At 43.6% G+C, this 22057-nt stretch overlaps 1 protein-coding gene across 1 annotated transcript in view; it reads left to right on the top strand.

Moving 5' to 3' along the window:
• The window catches only part of nr1d2b (nuclear receptor subfamily 1, group D, member 2b), a 29177-nt gene extending 11436 nt beyond the window's left edge, over positions 1-17741 (top strand). The window contains exons 2-8 of the mRNA XM_084312562.1: positions 3769-3999; positions 4224-4312; positions 7143-7287; positions 12716-13452; positions 13702-13887; positions 14471-14681; positions 14948-17741. Coding sequence (XP_084168688.1) covers positions 3769-3999; positions 4224-4312; positions 7143-7287; positions 12716-13452; positions 13702-13887; positions 14471-14681; positions 14948-15144 — 1796 coding nt within the window. The 3' untranslated portion in view covers positions 15145-17741. The remainder of the gene's footprint in view (positions 1-3768; positions 4000-4223; positions 4313-7142; positions 7288-12715; positions 13453-13701; positions 13888-14470; positions 14682-14947) is intronic.
• Positions 17742-22057: the final 4316 nt, after the last annotated feature.

Here is a 22057-nt window from a genome sequence, read left to right as displayed (position 1 = left end):
ACAGTGAGTCTCTCTCTCTCTCTCTCTCTCTCTCTCTCTCTCTCTGTGCTTAACGTTAACGTTTGTAAATAGTTTTTTTTAGGAGCAGTACTGTTTAGTACAGCAGGCTACTGCTGGCCATTCATGAAGCGAGACATTGCTGATTGTTTATTTATTTTATAACACAAGACTATGACTACCAACTGCCTAGCCAGCCGTGTATCAATCTTGGATGCAATAATAACGTTACTTACCACTAGGCCTGCCGCGATAAGCAATAAATCGATTAATTGCCGCGATAATTTAAATGAATGCAATGATTTTGACGGACGCGATTAATTGCTATTTGCGCGTTTGTTTTAATGAGGCGGAACCAGTGCCCCTTGTCAGTCACTGTCCGTGTTGGGAGGCGGGCCGCTGGCTTTACTACAGCACAGCACAGGAGCTCCGTGGGGCAACACCACATAGCTTAACTACATTTCTCAATAGTGTTGCTCCTTTTAACCAAGTAGCGTTATTTGTAGTGTAACGTTAGAATAACACAGAATAACGTTAATACAATTACATGCATCATTGTTTACAATGAACGGGTGGGGCTAGTCAAAGGACTGGAGACGGGGACAAGTTAAACATGAATTAATTTATTATAACAGGTCGTTTTCAAGTCGTGCTGCAGTGCCTACGCACCACAGCTATTCTATTAAAATACTGCTTTGACGCTTCCTCCTCATCGTTGATTGCCTGTAGTAGCTGCATCTAACGTTAGTAGCTAACGTTAAAACTAAAAAACATAACCGGACGAGACAAGTTGTCGGCTAGGATAATCACAACAATACTTCCGGTCCGGTCGGTGGGCTTCAAAATAAAAGTCTTAAACACCGGAAAAGACGGAGCGGTGGGCTTCAAAATAAAAGTTTTGGGAAATAAATTTCTCAAAAAAATTCTCTAACCGGTCGCAATAATATCGCTTATCGCGATATTTTCGGGGGCAATTAATCGCCCAGCAAAATGTGTTATCGTGGCAGGCCTACTTACCACACTGACTATGTCGATGGCTCATTGATTTAACTACTGCAGCTCTCTCGGATTGAAAATACGTGGATTATGGCTTGTTCAATATCGTCTATGTTTGAATGAATGAATGAATGAGAACTTTATTAACAGATTGCAGAATGGGTACAATACAGTACGGCTCAATACACACAATTGTTAAGGGGATGCAGACCAGAGAAAGACGTTTGTCTTGTTTACATCAGGGTCCCAGATTTTCGATTCATATCGATAGTTTAATAGCTAGCCTTGGCTCGTTTAACAATATGCAAAATATGTGTACAGCCCTGTACTAATACTGAAGTTATTCTTGGTATATAATAGGTCTGATTGTGTAACGAATCGATTCCACGTCGCGCTGTGTGTGAGAGAGAGAAGGAGAGAGGGAGAGATCTGCCTGTGTTTGGAGACGGGCAAGTTTTGTTTCTAACTTTTCTATTTATATTGTGTTTCAAGTTGTGAATTAGAGTCTAGACTATACTTTATTTGACTGGTTGTGTGTTGTTGTAGTAACAGCTGAGCGACTCGTTCATAAGAGCCGATTCATTGCCGTGAGCGTGAGTCGAATCGCTCACGTCTTGCCATGAGTCTTGCGTGGTACAGTACTGTACTGTACATGTTTGCAAAATATTTGGTATAGCGCCCCTAGTGGCGAAGTACCCAGCGGCCGCCACTGGTCGGAGGAAGAACATACCACAGACCAGTGGCTCGACTGATCCGACTACCCCCGTACTCTGACTCTGACTCTGACCAGCCTGAGTGACTACTAGACATTCAGCAGACCTCAGTACTGATTAGCGCCGCAAATCAGGGGGCGGCTGTGCTGAAGGGTCTGCAATTAGGTAAAATTAGACCTAAGATTATCCCCTTTTAAGTTCACCAACCTGTTTAATATGTGGGAGTTAAGTTATTATTTACCACATAATGTTACACTGTCTGCCTATTGATGGCATCTCAGGTTATATGACGGTGCTGCCATCTAGTGGGCCAGAGGTGGTAGTGTTCCCTCGTAAGTGCGTCACTTCCTCTAGGATACGTGTTGTTGACGTAGAACTTGGCCGGACTTGTTTAGAGAACAAACGTACATCCAGCGTTGCTCGTAACGTTATAGTTTGACGGTGACCAAGGATGTAAAGTTGCTTACCAAGCGGACATTATACCACCAAGAGAGAGTGAGTTTTAGTACCCAGCTAATTCGATGTTTAGTAAACGTCTGGGATTAGCACATTACAGCGGACTATAGTATTCCCCATTTATCGTTAACAGTTAGCCGAAGCTAGCTAGCTCGGTGCTAATACCTAAAGTAGCTTCGGCTCATGCTTCGATAGCTGCTCTATACTGGACATATCAGTCGATATATAACACAGACCAGAGAACATTTAGATAGGGTCTGTGTCGAAGGGACGCTGTAAAAGGACACAACTAGTCCTATGTAGTAGCCATAGCAGTAGCCTGTGGTACAGAGGGGACCAGCGTGTCTGCAGCAGCTGTCGGCGTGCGCCGTGCAGCACCACGGAGCGGAGCGAGACACTCGGATCCACCACAGCGGAGCATCTGGTCTGCAGGAGCAGACTGGTGGCGCCTATCGGACCGGGCAGCGTCTTCCCGCCCTCATCACCACGCAGCGGTCTACTACTCCTCGTCACAGAACCCATCCGGGTCCTTTCTCACCCCCAGGATTATTAACTCTCTCCACCTCTCTCATACTGCAGAAGGAATTGTTCCTCTGACACAGTGGTAACCGCGGCAACGTTTGGCCAGAACACTTTAATAGAACTATTTGGGCGCCCATCTAAATTTAATGATAGTATTTAATTAGGCATTGTGTAACGTGATAACAATATTTGTATGTATCTTTTTTCCCCTTTTTTGCTTATATAAAGGCATTATGATTCAAACAGTTTCCTCGCTCTTTCTAGTTTAGGTGACTCCATTTTAAGTTATTCACTCAGTTGTGTATTTGGTACAATTAGTTTAAGAGTTAAGGGCAGGCATCCTACCACACCCCCTAAGGTGACAATTATATACAGTCCTCTAAGCTCCCGTACAGTTACACTTTTACAATAGGTGTTTAGACTTTGAAACCTTAACTTAGGCTCTTGGATATGCAATAAGCCCTCGGACCTGTTGCGGTGTTGTAGTACTGTATGTGAATGGCTTCAGGGTTTAGGCCAGTCTACTTCCTACACACTCATGCACCCATGTGAAGCTGACAGTGACACATGTCACACATATGTAATCGATGTTACATAATAACCATTTAGAACAGTCAAGGGGGAAAGGGGGTCAGCCAATGTAGACTGAGCAGCAGTCTGTCTGACCCGTCTCTCCCTGGCTAGCCGCCCTATGCTAGACTAGACCTGTTCGCCGACGATGTCATGGCAAATATGCGCACGCAGACCCGAGGCAGAAAGGAGCGTAATTCTGGTCAGAACAATGGGGCAGACTACAATATATTTGCATTTGTTAGCTATGCTAGCGATCTAAACAATCAACCATGCCAAAGCTAGATATGTAAAAGATGAAAGACTTTAGTTTGAAACAACCTTTAGTTAGGGGAGTGCCATGGTTTCTCCATAGAGCCCCATTGTACTCCTTTTGGCGCAGCAGCTCGCGCAGGTCCGGGGTAACTTAGTCACGTGACTCAGTTGGTATTGCTGAACACGGCATGTTTGTAAACGGCGAACAGGTTTATATAACGTCATTCTCATGACCGCTCTTCCTCCTCTCTCCCACCAGGGGGCGTGATAGCCTACATCAGCTCCTCCTGCTCAGCCTCCAGCCCAGAGTCGTGTCACAGCGACTCCTCCAATGGCAGCTACCGGTCCTCGTCGCCGGCCCACAGCGCCGCCTCCTCCGTGGGTCGTCGCCAGGGGCAACCGTCTGACGTGGCGTTCCTCCCCTCCCCGGCCCTCGTCGCCACCCAGAAAACGGGATGCTCCTCATCCGCTGCAAAATGCGGCATCACGAGTGAGTGGATGGACCCCCCTCAAATAACTTTTAAAACGACAGAAATAAAGTCTTAATGTTTAGTTAACTCCGCTTTAGTCACGTGTGTTTGGTTTGATTTATGTCTTCTCTATCAATAGTAGGGCAGGGTGTACTTCACCATATGAATTGAAATTCCGAAAATGAGTTAAGTGGATTGCATCAAATAATATTTTCCTTTTTGTTTGTTTTTTAATCTAATTCAGAACTCAACGGCCTGGTCCTGCTGTGTAAAGTGTGCGGCGACGTGGCGTCCGGGTTCCATTACGGGGTTCATGCCTGCGAGGGCTGCAAGGTGAGACACGATGAAACGACTCAAAAGAGACTTAAAGGAACCATCCTCAGCCGTATGCTCGGTCTATCCCTTCCCCTTAATTGGCTGATATCAATCCCTGTCTCCTGAGCCGTTCAGCCATTGTGTAGTGTGATGTGTGCCGGATACCATTGAGCCTGCGTAGCCCAAGGTTGGGTGCTACCAGTGGTGGTGAAGGAGGCAATTTCCACCCTCCATTGTGGGGAGCGCTCCGAGGGTCTAGAAAAGCACTATACGAATGAATGAATCCTCAGCCGTATGCTCGGCCTGCAGAATGAGAGCCGCAGAACAATGTACAGTCAGTCGTACAAGACTTCGTCTTTCAGGAACACGACAGGTCGTTGTGATGCACTAGCTGTGGGTCCTCTGAACCTCAATCGTGAAATGTTCCTTTTCAAGTATTTGCGGACATGTCGTGTTCCTACAAGATGGAACAAACTTGACACTGGGCGGTCATGGAACTGGGTCATACTGTGAGTGGGGGAGCTTGAAAGTATGTTAATATCTCTGCACGCCGCTGCGTGGCCTAGTTCACTGTGGGGAGCAGTCGGGATGAGCTCATCAGAGTACACACCATAAGGATGCACATATAATCATTAACACACACATAGGGCGTGACATTAAAGGGGAACTATCTTATAAATGACCTTTTCCAGTGTTTAGGGTTATTTTCTAGCTATGTGGACTTATAGTAATAGGATCTATGTCTCTAATTCTCGATTTGGCGCATTCTTCCAATTCTCCTCTCACAATAATGTCCCTCCCTCAAGTGAGTCATCTGAAAATTAGCGTATTCGGGACGTCAGGTGGTGCGTATTTGCATAATAACACCCGCCCCCCTCTAGCTGCCAGCCGAGCCTAGAGCGAGAGAACTGTAAACACTCTCCTTCTCCCTCTCGAGGAAGTCCACCACCGCGCTGCGCCACAGACAGCTCATGCTCCCGAACCGAGAGAGAGAGAACTGTAAACACTCTGCGTGTCCTCCCGGCTCCCTCTCCCTCTCGAGGAAGTCCACCACCGCGCTGCGCCACAGACAGCTCATGCTCCCGAACCGAGAGAGAGAGAACTGTAAACACTCTGCGTGTCCTCCCGGCTCCCTCTCCCTCTCGAGGAAGTCCACCACCGCGCTGCGCCACAGACAGCTCATGCTCCCGAACCGAGAGAGAGAGAACTGTAAACACTCTGCGTGTCCTCCCGGCTCCCTCTCCCTCTCGAGGAAGTCCACCACCGCGCTGCGCCACAGACAGCTCATGCTCCCGAACCAAGAGAGAGAGAACTGTAAACACTCTGCGTGTCCTCCCGGGAGAGGGAGCCGGGAGGACACGCAGAGTGTTTACACTTTTTTTCTCTCTCTCTCTCTCTCTCTCTCTCTCTCTCTCTCTCTCTCTCTCTCTCTCTCTCTCTCTCGACTGACTGTCACTCTCTCTCTCTCGACTGACTGTCACTCTCTCTCTGTGGACTGACTGTCACTCAAAGTGCTTATGGGCGGAGCCAGGCCATAACAGCCTGATTTCTTGAGGCTGAAAAATTATGGATTTGAGTACTTGATTAGAAATATAAACCAATGCATTTTTTTGAAAAAAACCGTACAGATGTCTTCAATAGACTCACAGGAATTGTGTAAAGTTGCCCAAATAGTGCTAGGAATAGTAAAATAGTTCCCCTTTAAGGCTTGTCCTATTTTCCGGGACAAGTACAAAAAATGGTCGGACAAGCATAATACAATTTAACTTGTCCGACTGGACAAGTAAAAAAAACAAATAGTAACGTTATTCCATCTGATCAGAAAGTGCCTGTCTCACAGAAACTCTCAATCTCTAGTCTACGTCAATATTACCGTACTTTTCGGACTATAAGCCGCGGCTTTTTCCCCCATTTTTTGACCCTGCGGCTTATATAACGGTGCGGCTTATATGTGACTCGACGTGACCAAACTCGAAAATGTAAACATCTAAATATTGCTTTTTTGACTGCATTGAAATGTTATTTATCTGTTCCCTTATTTGCTAAACTTAATACAACTTGTAAATGAGTTAATGCTTGTTATTTGTCCGACAGTATTGTGTCCCAAAGCTAATTACATATGGTAATTAAACATTAAAACACCTGCGGCTTATAGTCCAGTGCGGCTTATATATGTACACATCATTCAATTTAGCTGCTGCGGCTTATAGTCAGGTGCGGCTTATAGTGCGAAAAGTACGGTACTTGTCCTGGACAAACGGCAAGCGTCTTCCGAGTGCTCGCTTAGTTGACAGTGGCACGAGACCCGCGAAAATATCAGAATGTTTAATAGAATGTTTAATAAAAGTTGGTTGTTTTGTTGTTACCTGTTGATCTAATGTGCCTATTGTTAAAAGAAATTATTTCAAATAAAAATACAATTATTTATTTGAATGGTGTTATTTATGGCAATAACAACTATACCGTAATAACAACTATAGGCGTAGCCCAGGGTTTAACCCCTGGTCGTCAAGAGAGAGGGGAGATGAGAAAGATGAGCTGGTGCTGATCATAAAGTATATACCCCACACACACAAATGCACACACACTGTGTTTAAGTTATTAAATGATAATAATTGTCCAAATCTTTGTCGGTTTTATACATTTTTTAATAGGCCTTTATTTTTACAAGTAAATTTAGCTTTCGGACAAGTAAAATATCTGAGCCACGCGAGGGAACGCTAGTCCGTCTGGCTCACCCGTCGTCCTCCACTGGAAACGAAACCTGACGAAAACGAGAGCCTTGGAAGATGAGAGCATGGCGTTAAAAAAACTAACATTGAGCATCTCTTGTCTGTTGTTCCTATAGGGTTTCTTCAGACGCAGCATTCAGCAGAACATCCAGTACAAGAAGTGCCTTAAGAACGAGAGCTGCCCCATCATGAGGATCAACCGCAACCGCTGCCAGCAGTGTCGCTTCAAGAAGTGTCTCCTGGTTGGCATGTCCCGGGACTGTGAGTATTCCCCTCTCTCATGACCCTTCCTCTCAGTGGGATATCATACATTGTGTGTCAAGTAAGTAAGTATTTATAAAGCACCTTTCATATATGTCATGTAGCTCAAAGTGCTGTACACAAACATAGGCATATATAACGATAAAAGCAATAAAGTCACAGTGATCAGTTAAGATCAATGGTTAAAAAAAATGTTTTTTTAAAGAAAAAATAACGTAAAAAGGAAAACAGTCAAGAATGTTTGGGAGAACAGGTACGCACAAACACGTCCGTTCAGTAGCAACCGGAAGTAGGAAGTGCACTAAACCAATGCACTTGTACTTGTTCAGCAGCAACCGGAAGTAGGAAGTAGGAAGTGCACTAAACAATGCACTTGTACTTGTTTAGCAGCAACCGGAAGTAGGAAGTGCACTAAACCAATGCACTTCTACAGTAGGTAGCAACGTTAGCTCTCATAACGTTAGCCAGTTAGCAGCTCCAGGTACAGCAGGTAGCAACGTTAGCTCTCATAACGTTAGCCAGTTAGCAGCTCCGGGTACTAAAAATAAAGCATCACATTAACACTATGATCGCCGCGGACAAGTTTTCACGTCATTCCGAGCCATGCTCATTCTGCCGAAGACGCCGTAACTCGTCTTTGATGTCAATATTTCAAAAATCTGTCATCGAAATCATATTTCCTTTCCGGAGCCCTGAGACACACTGCTGATCTCCTCTCAACTCTCTAGCGGTTCAAGAGCGCCATCTGGTGGCCGATCGGCAGATCGCCAACCGGATATTAACCTTTGAACCGGTAGTACTCATCCATATGTGGTCCGGCCACTCGCTATAGCTCCCGCGACTCCATCTTGAAACACTGGATAATAGATTGCTCGCCCTAACTCAATAAACAACGTTATTTGGACGTATATACTATTATACAACCTGGAAATGGATCGATTTCTACATCCCATAATAGAAAAAAATCTGTTCCACGCTCATCTGCCAGCGGCGCGAGGAAGCCACGGTAAGATTCAGCGTTATTTTCTAACGTATTCTATACTAACTGATCTGATGAACATATGACCCACTCTGGATGAATCATCTAACGCTGCCCACGGAATTATAAGCGATCCCCCGCCCATCCGGTCAACATCAGATGATGCGTAGAAACTTCTAGAAGTACGTCCAGTTGAAACTTTTTATCTCGCACAGATTCCTACCAAACTGTATTTGATCATCAATATAATGCATTTAGGGCTATAAATCACGTTCTGAAGAAAGCTGCAGAAAACGATAAAAACATACTTATACTTTAGACCATATTTTAGTATGAATATGTGAATGAAAAAGTTTAACGTTGCTACACCCTGAACAATACATATAGGACATTGAATGGGCTATAATAATGGCAATTTAGCAATAGAATTTAAAAAGTTATAGCCCTGCAAAGAAGGGGAACTTCTCCATAGACAAATAGAGCTGGCGAGGGATGGTAAATTATGAATTTAACCCATGGCGATTAAAGTGTTAATAAGACAACAGTAATAAAAGTACGGCAATAGGCAAAGTACAGTAAAATAACATTTCAGTAAAAGATTAATACATAAAAAATTAAAACATAATAATAAAAACATTTCAATAAGATACTCTCTTTCCCTAAGGCATGGTACACTATTTGTAAGCTAGACTGTATAGGTACGTTTTTAATTTTCCTTAAAAAATTTGTATGGAGCTGGCTTTCCTGATGTGTGTTGGTAGTGTGTTGCATAGTTGGCAAATGCCATACTTCCGATCCTCTTTTGGTTTCTGGGTGTGTCTAATAAACCTGTAGTGGATGACCGTAGCGTTCTTGAGGGCAGATAACTAACTAGGGAATTTGCTATGTATTTTGGGCCTTGCTCATTAAGAGCTTTATATGTCAGGAAAAGGACCTTAAAATCAATTCTATGAGTTATTGGAAGCCAGTGCAGAGTGGCTAGATCTGGAGTGATATGTTCTCTTCTCTTTGTACGAGTTAGTAATCAAGCTGCAGAGTTTTGGATAAGCTGAAGCTTCCCAATGGTTGCTTTGGGAAGACCAGTGAACAGTGCATTACAATAGTCAAGCCGGCTTGAGATAAAAGCATGAATCAGTGTCTCGGCATCCTTTTTATTTACGAAAGGTCTTACTTTCGCTATGTTTCTTAGGTGGAAGAATGACGTTTTCATGGCCTTATTAATATGAGACTTAAAGGTCAGGTCTGAGTCCAAGATGACACCTAGGCTTGTAACCTCAGTCTTTACATAGGATGACAGACTCCCCAGGTTTTCACACAGCACTTCCCTTTTCGCTTTTGGGCCGATCAATAGGATTTCGGTCTTGCTTTCGTTTAATTTTAGGAAGTTATTGTTCATCCACTTATTTATTGCTAAAAGACAGTTTGTAATGGACTGTATGGCTGTAGTGTTATTTGGTTCTGCGGAGATATATAGTTGTGTATCATCAGCATAACTATGGAAGCATACATTGTGGTCTCGAATGATGTCCCCGAGGGGCAGCATATATAGCGAGAAGAGTAATGGACCAAGGCAGCTTCCTTGTGCAACTCCAAAGTTGCTGTCATGTTTCTCGGATACATTGTCTCCAAGCTTAACATAGAACTTTCTCCCCTTAACACTTTGGATGCCACGCCATGTTTTCCTTTTTACCCCCTTGATGCCCAAACCCACTCCAATGTTAACTTAATATCGCCTAATCTATGTTTTAAATTATGGCTATGTGTCTAATCTGCCCGTCGCTTATCAAAGACTCATTTTCCAGTCAACATTGTCAAGGCAGATTGTTTTTTTATCGCTTCATTTCCGTTTGATAGCATTTTGAAAATCACTGTTTCTCGGAAAAAACAACTCTATGATGATAATCGTCTTTTACTGGAATATTCCAGAACGTTGTCATTTGTCGGCCTATTTATGAATAGTTTTCAAATAAACGCTAGATGATCGATATGTGTGCACACGCACGCTCGTGCCGCGCGCTGATAATCGCTGCTCTTATTTCCTGATGGCTTTTACAGTGAAACAGCAATATCGCATATAGTGGAAACGCTTATATCTCCGTGAAAACGAGTCTGATTATCCTAAGACTGATAACATAGATTCCTTACCGGACATCAGATGGTATCCAAATGGTATATTCCAATTCCTGATCACCATTCGGAAAAAATCGATAATTGTATTGATCCAGCGTGTGTACAGTATAACACATATTCGCCGTGGCACCAAGGTTCCAGAATGAACTCTGGTAGACCCCGGTTACATCAGTGAGAAGTAAAATGTGGAGTCAGAAATCCGTTCTCCCATTCAAGAAGCAAAGCTACTAGGTATAACATTGGACAGTCATCTGAACTGGTCAACGCATATAAATAACATAACAAAAAAGATGGGGAGAGGGCTGGCTTTAATTAGAAGATGTGCAGAATTCCTAACTCCGGAGTCGGTGATCCATGTTATCCAGGCTCTGATCCTTTCACATCTGGATTACTGTCCGGGGATCTGGGGAAGTGCTGGAAGAGAAAAACTGGGAAAACTACAAATGACACAGAACAAAGCAGCGCGCCTTGCTCTGAATTGTAGGAAAAGGTCAAACATAGTAAGCATGCATGAAAAACTGTCATGGTTAATGGTAGAACAAAGACTAAATGTAAATATCATAATGTTTTTTAGAAATATATATAAGAACAAAAAACCTGCTTGTCTATATGATGAGATACAATTCACAATCAACAGACACAGTTACTCCACCAGGCATGTGTCAATGGAAAGATGTACTGTAAAGATGCCAAGAACAAATGCAATGAAAAGGACTGTGATGTATAGAGCCATGACTGCATGGAATTCCTTACCACCTGCACTAACTAGGGTTGAAGACAAACAGACATTTAAAAAACACCTTAAAAATCATATAAGAAAGAGTGGTACTGTCAGTTAAGTAAACATAGTGGGTGATTGAGAAGATGGGTATGTGTGATTGTTGAACTTAGATTTTTAATATATTTGTATATTGTATTGAGATGTATTGTTATGCTTTAAGTGAACATATATGCCTTGAAACATGATTGAGTAGATGGGTATGTGTGATTGGTGAACTTAGATATTTTATTATATAATATTTTAGGTGTTATTGAGGTGTATTGTATTGTTTTATTGTATTGTATTGTATTAATTGTATTGTATTGATTTTATTGTATTGTATTGATTTGTGTGGACCCCAGTAATAGTAGCCTATGCCTGTGGCAATGGCTAATGGGGATCCGAATAAACTAAACTTTAATTGAGTCCACTCCAAAAGGGTGATTTACCATCTGGGAGACGATAGGGGGCGCTTTTTTCACATCTGAGCGCCGGCGGTGCCTGGATATCCAACGGTAGGCTCGCTTGATGCAATATGATTTCAGATCGCTAATAATAAAAAAAAAAAAAAAAAAAAAAAAAAAGAGAGAGAAATCTTGTGATGGGCATTCAACGGTCGGGGCGTAAACCAGAGATATCTCGGGCGTGGCATCCAAAGTGTTAATGTATGTTATGAGCCAATTTAGTACATGGCCGGAAAAACCAACCAGTCTTTCAAGACGACTGATCAGGATATTATGGTCAATCGTATCGAACGCTGCACTAAGGTCCAATAGGACAAGAATTGAGACTTTGCCAGCATCAGAGTTTAGCCTGAGGTCGCTAACTATTTTAGTAAGGGCAGTTTCAGTGCTGTGATTTGTTCTGAAACCTGATTGTAATTCCTCCATGATGTTATTATCTTTGAGAAAGGAGTTTATTTGTACTGAGACTATCTTTTCTAATATCTTGCTGATAAATGGAAGGTTCGATATTGACCTATAGCTTTTTAGTTCGTTTACATCTAAGTTTGTTTTCTTTAGTAGTGGTTTTACTACAGCCGTTTTGAATGCATCTGGAAAAGTGCCTGTTTGAAGCGACATATTTATGATTTCAAGGACATGATTTGAGACACTATCGAACACCCGCTTGAGAAATGCTGTTGGTATAGGATCAAGGCAGGAGGTGGCGACTACTTAAAAAGTGTAGGACTCTCGGCTTGGAATTGGCGGTTTAAAGAGTGGCGTCGTTGCACACTTTTTAACTGAAATGTAAACCACCACTACTATCTTTTTTAAGTGTGAATGCTCTCAACAGTTCCAACACACTCAGTCCTTCAGATAATGACATTTGGAAACATCACTCATCTTAAAAACGTTAATGGACACACTCAGTCCTTCAGATAATGACATTTGGAAACATCACTCATCTTAAACTTTAATGGACTTGTACATTTTTGACAAGAAACCTTTCAACCATGTTGAACTTGAAGGATTTAATGGTTTATCCATAGTTGCTTTTGGTAATCAGGTTGACCATACCAATGCCCCCCCCCCCCCCCCCCCCCCCCCCCCCCCCAGCTGTGCGCTTCGGCCGCATCCCGAAGCGAGAGAAGCAGCGCATGTTGTTGGAGATGCAGAGTGCCATGAACAACATGATGAACAGCAGTCAGCTCCACAATCAGCTCCACGGCACTCTGCCCCTGGCCAGCCCCCTGCCCCTGGCCAGCCCGCTGCCCGCCTGCCCTGTGGAGCCCAGCCCCGCCGACTCATCCCGATCACCCTCCTCATCGCCTCGCTCCGGGCAATCCGTCTCCGCCTCCGACCCGGAGCCTGCCGTCGCCATGGACACCCGCCACCGCTTGGCCTCGTCGGACAGCGGCGAGGAGGAGGTGATCGGCACGGTGACCAGCGCCCACCAAGAGAACTTCATGTACAACCAGGAGCAGGCCGCCCCCCCGGCGGAGGTCCAGGATGCCCCCAGCATGCAGGGCGACGGGACGGCCACCGCAGACACCGACACCAACACTGCCAGCAGCAGGAGAGAGGAGAGGCTGGAGGCTTGGAACCACCACAACAACGTGGCCACCATCGCAGCCCAGGAGCGGCCATCCAATGCTGGCCCTCAAGGTCTCGAGATCCTCCACCAAGAGGACGGCACCCCCAGCCACTGTCCTTACAGACTGCCCAACAGCGCCCCCAGCGGCCACTGTCTGGCCTACGCACACGGCTTGCAGAGAGGTCACCATACCATGGTGGCTCCGACCACCGGGGGCTTCACCACGCCACTGTGGAAAGGAGGCAACAGGATGCATCTGGTGAGCATTCAGATCTGTTGTAGTTATAGCCCAACTAGTGGTCAAAAACGTTTAGCCCTTATTCAGCTCAACCTCAAAGCTATTGGGTCTAGTCGTCAGGTTCTACCTTATCAGTCGACAGTGTCTTTTTTTGTTTTTTGTTACTATTTCTTGATAAATTACAAAATCAGCGAATACAGTGTTTATTTACCAGTGAGGTTTCTCACGTCGACTATTGCTTCCTGTACCCTCCCCCACCCCCTCCTTCAGCTGTGTCCCATGAACACGGCCCCCCACGTAGACCCCCACAAGTCTGGCCACGGCGTCTGGGAGGAGTTCTCTCAGAGCTTCACCCCTGCCGTCCGGGAGGTAGTGGAGTTCGCCAAGAAGATCCCCGGCTTCAGGGACCTCTCTCAGCACGACCAGGTCAGCCTGCTGAAGGCTGGCACCTTTGAGGTACATCCACATGTTCGTTCGCCCCCCATCGTTTTTAAAGATATTCCTTTATTGATCCCATTGGGGAAATAAAAGTCTTTGACTTTTACCTTCCTCAGTGCTCTTATTCCCTGCTCACTATGTTCGTTTGAGGATGCAGTTTTCACAGAAATGGAGTGATGGCTGCTGACAAAATTGTTGAAAGACCCAAGGTCTTAAGATTACTCATAACTTAAAGCTACAATGTGTATGATTTTCGTTTTTTTGTTTTTCATTTAGCTCAAACACATCTATACATGGACACGGTGAGTGACAGGTTCATTGACCAGTGCAGCAGCAGTGCAGAGACATTCCAATTTCCATCTAAAGGAGGCTCCTCCTGCCGTGAGCAATCACAGAACCGCAAAGGGATAATTCAACCCAAAAAGGTTTTCATCGAAAATCATACACATTGTAGCTCTGAACAGGATTCCATAAAGAAAATGGTAGCAGTCATTAACAACATATGAAAATGTTTGCGTAGGACGAATAGCTCATGTAGCGTGAAAACAAAAAAAGGCAAAACGCACTGACTGACACAGAATGGTGGTACTGTTTTGGCCAGGTATTAGTGGTGCGCTTCGCCTCGCTGTTTGACATGAGGGATCGCACGGTCACCTTCCTGGGCGGCAAGAAGTACAGCGTGGATGTGCTCCGTGCCATGGGCACCGGCGACCTCCTCAACTCCATGTTCGACTTCAGTGAGAAGCTGACCAACCTTGGCCTCAGCGAGGAGGAGATGAGCTTGTTTACCGCCGTGGTTCTGGTTTCTGCAGGTGTGAGACACGTTTTGTCTTTTTTTGGGGCGGGTCTCTCTCTTGACTTAAAGGGTTTTTAGCGTGAGGGGGACCGCTAACGCTTCAGGGTAGTCCTTGCTATTTCTATTAGTTTGGGAATTAGGGAAGTTTGCTTCAGTTTATTCAGTGAGCATGGGAACTCAACTGGCCACTCCCAAGCTTTTCCTCATTCAAAGAGAACCTTCCTCTCTTAATCCGGCCCGCCGTGTTTAAACCCCTCGTCCTTCTCCTCCCTCTCCTCGCAGATCGCTCCGGGATAGAGAACGTGAACTCTGTGGAGGCGCTGCAGGACTCGCTGATCCGAGCCCTGCGCTGCCTCATCACCAAGAACCACCCTAACGAGTCGGCCGTCTTCACCAAGCTGCTGCTGAAGCTGCCCGACCTGCGCTCCCTCAACAACATGCACTCGGAGCAGCTGCTGGCTTTCAAGGTCCACCCCTGAAGATGACTCGCCTGGAACCTGAGCCCCGTAATGGGGGCCTTCGCTGGGACCTAAAACCTAAAACCTATGTAGGAGTGCGGTCGGGGGTCGAGACTGGGTGGGGAGGCATCGAGTCGGGCAGCTGCCACCACCATGGAGCATTGAACCACCGGCACTCTTCACTTCCACACCCACTATCCCCCCGCACGCCCCGCCCCCCCGCATTAACCCCTACTCACTCAAGATGTCTTGACCTCCAGAGAAACGTTCTTGTCCCACTGCACTGATATCGTTCCTTCTGCAAATAAGTGTTGAACTAATGGGGTGAATAAATATTGTAGGAAAAGAGGGGTGGGGTGCATTAAAAAAAAAACGTTATTGTTAGGGGTGGGAATCACCAGTTTCATCACGATACGATACGATATCGATTCTTTGGACAACGATACGATATTTGCCGATATCACAAAGTCTGCCACGATACGATTCGATTCGATTCAGGTGCCTGCGATCGATATGAGACGATATTATGTGCCCATTTAACACAATCAGTCACATTTAGATCAACAAAAAAAGGCTACGGAAATATCAATTGACGTTTTTATTTTTGAGCTCTTCCAGACATTTAAATGAAAAACAATCTATTGTTTTTAATACAAATAGACCTCCTGTTCACTGTAAAGTGCCACGTTTTTAATATATTGAGCTTTAAACTTTAAGTAAAATGTTTTGGAACTCACAACACGCAAGCTAAAACCCCTTCCTCTACCAAACCGTTCCTACAATTGTTTTATGTTGCATGATGATCATGTTTAAATATCAACATTATCTGTCCATCCTCTGTAAATAATATCAATATAATAATACTCCTGACTTCATCTGGTATTTTCACACACACACACACACACACAGAGACAGAATGCCCCCGCCCCTCCTCCTCCTCCTCCTCTCCTCTCTCCGTTTCTCTCTCTCTTAGCTTAGTTAGCTTAAGCAGCTAATGTAACGTTAATTTATAAAAGAATGGCGACGATGCAAAGCATGTTAGATGCATTTGACCCGTTGCGGGGAAAAAACTGCACAGACTTATCGGGTCTCAAAATAGACGCTCCCTAGCGCTGCTCTGCTGTACAGAGCTAAACGGAGTTTCACAACACTGGGCGGATATGACGTCGCCGGATTTTCAAAATAAGAGTATCGCAATATGAATATCTTTTTACGTTGCATCAATCATATTTGATTATTGATAATAGATCGATATATCGATCTGGATCGATGTATCGTCCCACCCCTAGTTATTGTACTGTAGGGCTCTATGCCTCTATTTCTGTGGTAAAAGCATAATGCAGACACAAGGTGATTAATGTAGGTGTTTCTCGTGTTTTGTTTGTAGCAAGAGAAAAAAGAAAGCCAGTTTGCGACTGTACAAATGTTAGCACCGTTTTGTATAGTGTGTGTGTGTAGACTTGTAGTATTTTGCATCGATTATGTGACTGCGATTGACTTAATTTAGTTGTATAGATTCTTCTTCACCTGTGAGTATACTGTTTGTTGTTGAGGTTGCAGCACACGTTAATTGGGTCAGACGTTGGGTGCCTAGGAGGTCAGGGGTTGCTGTAAACCCCTGACCATGAGTGATGATGGAGTTCTGAGACTCCTATTTAAAAAAAAAAAAAAAAAAAAAAAAAAAAAAAAAAAAGTGGAAGCTATCAGGTGTGTACATGTGGTCGCCTTTGGAAACTGCCAAGAATGTCTTAATAGATGATGCCACGATTTAATACATTTGCAAATGAAGGCAATCTGTTATTTCAATCTTTTGATGCATTTATGTTGTTGTTGGGGGCGGGATGTCTTTTTTTTGTTTAGTTGTAAATGCATTTTTGACAAATCCTGAGTTCATCCATAGCAACCTTCGCTGTACCTGCTGATATTTATGAACCTAATGAGTCTGGACGACATCAGGACGAACATGTCGAACACAGGAATGTACATCCCCACGGTTCCCCAGGAGTTGCCAACTAAAACCTCTGGACCTTTTTTCATCTTTGATTTTCTTAACCTTTTTAGTTTTTCCTCTGAAAAGAGATGATTTGTCTGATGTTGTCTTACCTGGGTCCAAGAAGAGTTCTCTCTTTATGAACGAAGCAGCTTATTTATCATGCGTATGAAGATACACTGGGCAGTTTCACTGATATGAAGAAAGCCTAGTGCTAGGATTTCCCCCTGGAGAAACTCTGGTCATGTCTTGAAGTAAAAAACCCTCTCCCCCACACACCTCTCATAGGAAGCTATATATATATATATATATATATATATATATATAAAAAGGACCTTTAATCTTGAATAATTTCCATTTGTATTTTTTACTTGATGTACTGTACATAGTACTAAGTAAATAGATAGTACTATGTGCAGTTTGATTGATTGTAATATTTCCCACAACAATTGATTGTAACACAAGGATCACAAGAAGCTGAGGCTGACATCGTGGCCAAGGTGCTGGGCGATGGGTATTTCAACACCATCATTTTACTTTTGTCGTATTTTGATGTTTCTCTGGATAATCAAGAGCTTCTGTCCTTGTGTGCTTCTGTTTTCCTCTTGTCAAAAGGATTGCATAGTATACCAAGATTTATATAGTATACATAATACGATTGATACATAACTGGATAAATTCTGTATAAATAAATAGTTAACCATACGAATCCCTGCTCTGCAGTGACTTCTTTTTGTGTCTGGTTTCATTCTCGTTCACTGAAATACTTCAGTATCTTCAATATCAGAACAATAGACTAAAATGTATAATGGCTATTCTGTTGGTTCAGCTCCAAGCACACATAGGCTTCTAGCCAACAGCAGCCTGTCACGGGGGGTAAACGGATGAGTTTGTTTCAAGGGACAAAGCATAAGCGGTGCTTATGATACAACTCTTCCAAGGAACATTTTGACCCCCGAGTGCTTTTAAATGCACACAGAGAGGAAATTGGTATCTATCTTCTTGTCTGACTGAAGAAGACAGAAAACGCATTTCCCATAATATAATCGTGCCCGTTTAACTGTAAAAGCTTTATCATGCAAATGCAAGCCAAGGCAATTGCTAAACCTTTGTAATCGCTTCGCTTGTGTTGATTCTTGAGACATATGCAAAAATTTCAGAGTGTGCAAGATCTGGCTGAAATAACACACTTATTGTATTTTTTACCACAATGAGTCAATAGAACCATAACATGTCTTTATATTACACTATCACCACATTGTTGGTATTGATGGTACAAATCTAATTTCTATTTGGAAGGACTTCCATATCACTTTTATTCTGAGCTTGCTTGTTTTATTATTATATATATTTCTTATTATTTTGGGAACAGCTGCTTTGATTTGATTTTTATTTATGTGTAAAAATACATAATACAAATACAATACAATATTTATTAGGTGGATGTGCAGGTGAGGTAAGAAACCCGTCAGGGCTCATGTTAAAATCACCACAATTTAAACATTTAAATAAGAAAATAAATTAAAATAATTTTACAAAAGTAAAGAAAAAAACACTTACAATAATCAAATAAAGAAAACGACAACACAATATATGAAGTGGACAAAATGCAATGATTTAAATGGACCAATCTGCCAGAAATACAAAAGTAAATAAAGTGAAAACAAACACAATTAGTCTACCCTGTTTCCTATATGGTGGTTATTAAAGCCGCTTAGTTTTATTTTCAGAACATAGCCGTCTGTGTGTAGGTTGGCGTTCCACAGTTGTACACCTCTATATGTAATTGAATACTGCCCCTTGTTGGTATGATAGAAAGGAAGATGTAGATTGATTGAGTGTGAACATGAACACCTGCTTCACATTCACACTTCCATGCACTCACACCTGGGAGCTGCAGACACAGCAGCCCCACTGTCTGACACTGTTGACCACAGAGCAGCTCCACTGGAGCTGTTTGATGGTCAAGTGCTTTGCTCCCACCAGTAGCTGTTGAGAGAGGGGAGAAGGTCACTCAGTAATGCCCACTATCCTGATTTTACAGCTTATGGGGATTTTAACCCACAGCTGTTCGGCCACAAGCCTCAGTCTCTAACCTGCTGTCCAGATTCCATGTTTCTCTCTGCATAAATAGCTACAAGAAGCTGTTCCGGCACAAACAATAAAAAAATCATATAATTTACGTCTGTGTAAATGCAGCTTATATCCTCTCTCTTTACCTGCACACTGAGCAATCTCAGAAAATGTTGTTAAACATCATCGATCCAGATTAAATGAAAGCCGATTTGTTCCCCTACAAACTCCCTTTAGAGCAGCAGTCAATCAAACCAATAGGCAGCTCTTAGGATTTGGGGGAGAAAATAACCCAATATGCGGAATGACGGAGGAGCCCCAGAACTGCAGAATGACAGGAGAACGGAGACGGTGGTGCAGAATGACAGGAGAAAACGTGGTGTTCTATTTATTTTAGAACCAAGAGAGCAAATGTAAATGACAAGTACCAAAACAAAAGCAGAGGCACAGCCGAGCTGACCAAAAACAAAAGCAAAAGGCACAGCCGAGCTGGCACTAGAGAGACACGCGAACTGATGCACGAAAAAACAAAGAGCATAAAAACGGAATACTAATATAACACTTACTAAACTCAATACAGACAGCAGGACAAGGAAGACGACAGCAGACATGACAGGTACAGGAACACGGAGGTATGACACCACAAAGGAGTGAGGACAGACCCACACTTAAATACACAACTAATTATAATTGACAACACCTGGCACAGCCAGTCCAAAACACAGAAACCATTAAACACCAAACTAGACACAAGAGCAATATCACAACAACCAAGCAATAACACAAACAACACCAGACAGGAGGATGACAATTAAACAAGGGAAGAAAAAGCCCAGGACAACATACATGAAGAAATTAACTGAATTACTTGAGTAGGGTTGAGCTGCAGCCTCGGAGCCTCGGTCCAGATTGGAACTTCCGCCCTGCCACAGGATTATTACTCCTGTGACAGGGCAATGCGCTGATTGGCGGAAAGTACGGAAGTATCTCGAAGTACGTCTGACGTATCTCGAATTACGTCTGACGTTTCTCTACGTTAGCGAACGTTAAACGTTGTATTCATAAAATAATATAAATTCAGCAGCATGGGGAGGGCCGGGGGGAGGGGAGGTACAGGTAGTAGAAGACATAGAGGTACAGGTCACATAATTATAGTATGAAGTAAAAATAGAATAAAACACAGGTTACAACACAGGAGCAGAGTATAAACAACAGTACAGTACTGTTTCTCATTCCTGTACTGTTGTTTATACTCTGCTCCTGTGTTGTAACCCAACCCCCTCCAATGTACAGTAAATGACCAAGTATGGTTGTCAATATTCCAATGTACAGTTTTGCTTGTACAGTTGTACAGTGTCCCCCACCCATCCACCCCTCCTACCCGACCCCCCCCCCCAAGGCGAAAGTCTTTCTCTGGTCTGCATCCCCTTAACAATTGTGTGTATTGAGCTGTACTGTACTGTACCCATTCTGCAATCTGTTAATAAAATGTTCAATCAAGAATGGAGTGATTGACAGTGTCAAAGGCCTTTTGTAAGTCCAGCATGATCTGTTAATACAATTTTCAATCAATCAATCAAGACCCTCGTCGCGGGCACTGCATTCCGTTCTCAGAATGGATTTGACTCGAGAGAGATCATCAGCAGGCTATATATGATATTCAGACTCTAGATCTATTTGCAGAGCCAGATGAGATGAGGCAACCTGTGCGATTGGCTCTTGACAACTAATTTTGCACGTACTGTATAGGCTACAGACAGTATGTGTGTATGCGCGCACTGCAGGAGGTGGCCAGAAGCGCGCAACTAGCCAACTACTATTATTACTACTATATTAATACAGTTTGATCCATCGCAAAGCGCTCCAGCGCTTGAATACGGCCGGGGGATCCGCTCTATACAATGCAGACCCACAGCTCTCGTATTATAATGAGCCCGCGAGGCGTGTTATTATTAGAGTTAATAATATTGTATATTGTTTACACTGCCTTTTTATTCTATTTTTACTTCTCCACTGTACTATAATTATGTGACCTGTATCTCTATGTCTTCTACTACCTGTACCTCCCCTCCCCCCGGCCCTCCCCATGCTGCTGAATTTATATTATTTTATGAATACAACGTTTAACGTTCGCTAACGTAGAGAAACGTCAGACGTAATTCGAGATACGTCAGACGTACTTCGAGATACTTCCGTACTTTCCGCCAATCAGCGCATTGCCCTGTCACAGGAGTAATAATCCTGTGGCAGGGCGGAAGTTCCAATCTGGACCGAGGCTCCGAGTCTGCAGCTGGACCCTATTGAATTACTTTTAAGAAACACAAAATGGTGGCCTGCACCATCTGGCGGTGTCCGCTAGATGGCGCCATTAGACCACTGGTGGGAGGTAGGAGACCACTGTTCACTTTGTGACCAAAGTTAACATTGTCCTCCCTGGAACCGTTCACAGGCAGCACCAACGAAACAATGCTGATTTATTTTACACACAATCTCCCAAAACTGTAAACAGTCTCAATCTCACACACATCCCAAAATTGTAAACCATCTTTTGTATTTAATTTATTATATATATTGTGACGAGCCTTGTGGTGTTCAGGCTCGACACGGACCAAAACAAACAATTCCACACAAGCACAATTTCAATAAACAAATTATATTTATTGATCAGCAGTACAAGTCCAATGGGCAATAGAGTAGTCATGTTACAGTCCAGGGTCAAAACACGTTCCAGGCTCTCGTACAAAAAGGGAATGTTCAATACTCAGGGTTTGTCGTCAGGTCCAGGGTCAGTTTCACAAGGGGGTATCTCAGCCAGTCCAGGGTCCAGTAACACGAACACCTTCTCGCTCTAACCTCTCCTTCAAACTACCT

The sequence above is a fragment of the Notolepis coatsorum genome, assembly GCF_963971535.1.
Source record: "Notolepis coatsorum genome assembly, chromosome: 4".
NCBI lineage: Eukaryota > Metazoa > Chordata > Actinopteri > Aulopiformes > Paralepididae > Notolepis > Notolepis coatsorum.
Note: the sequence above shows the minus strand (reverse complement) of the source record. Positions and strands in the feature narration are given on the sequence as shown.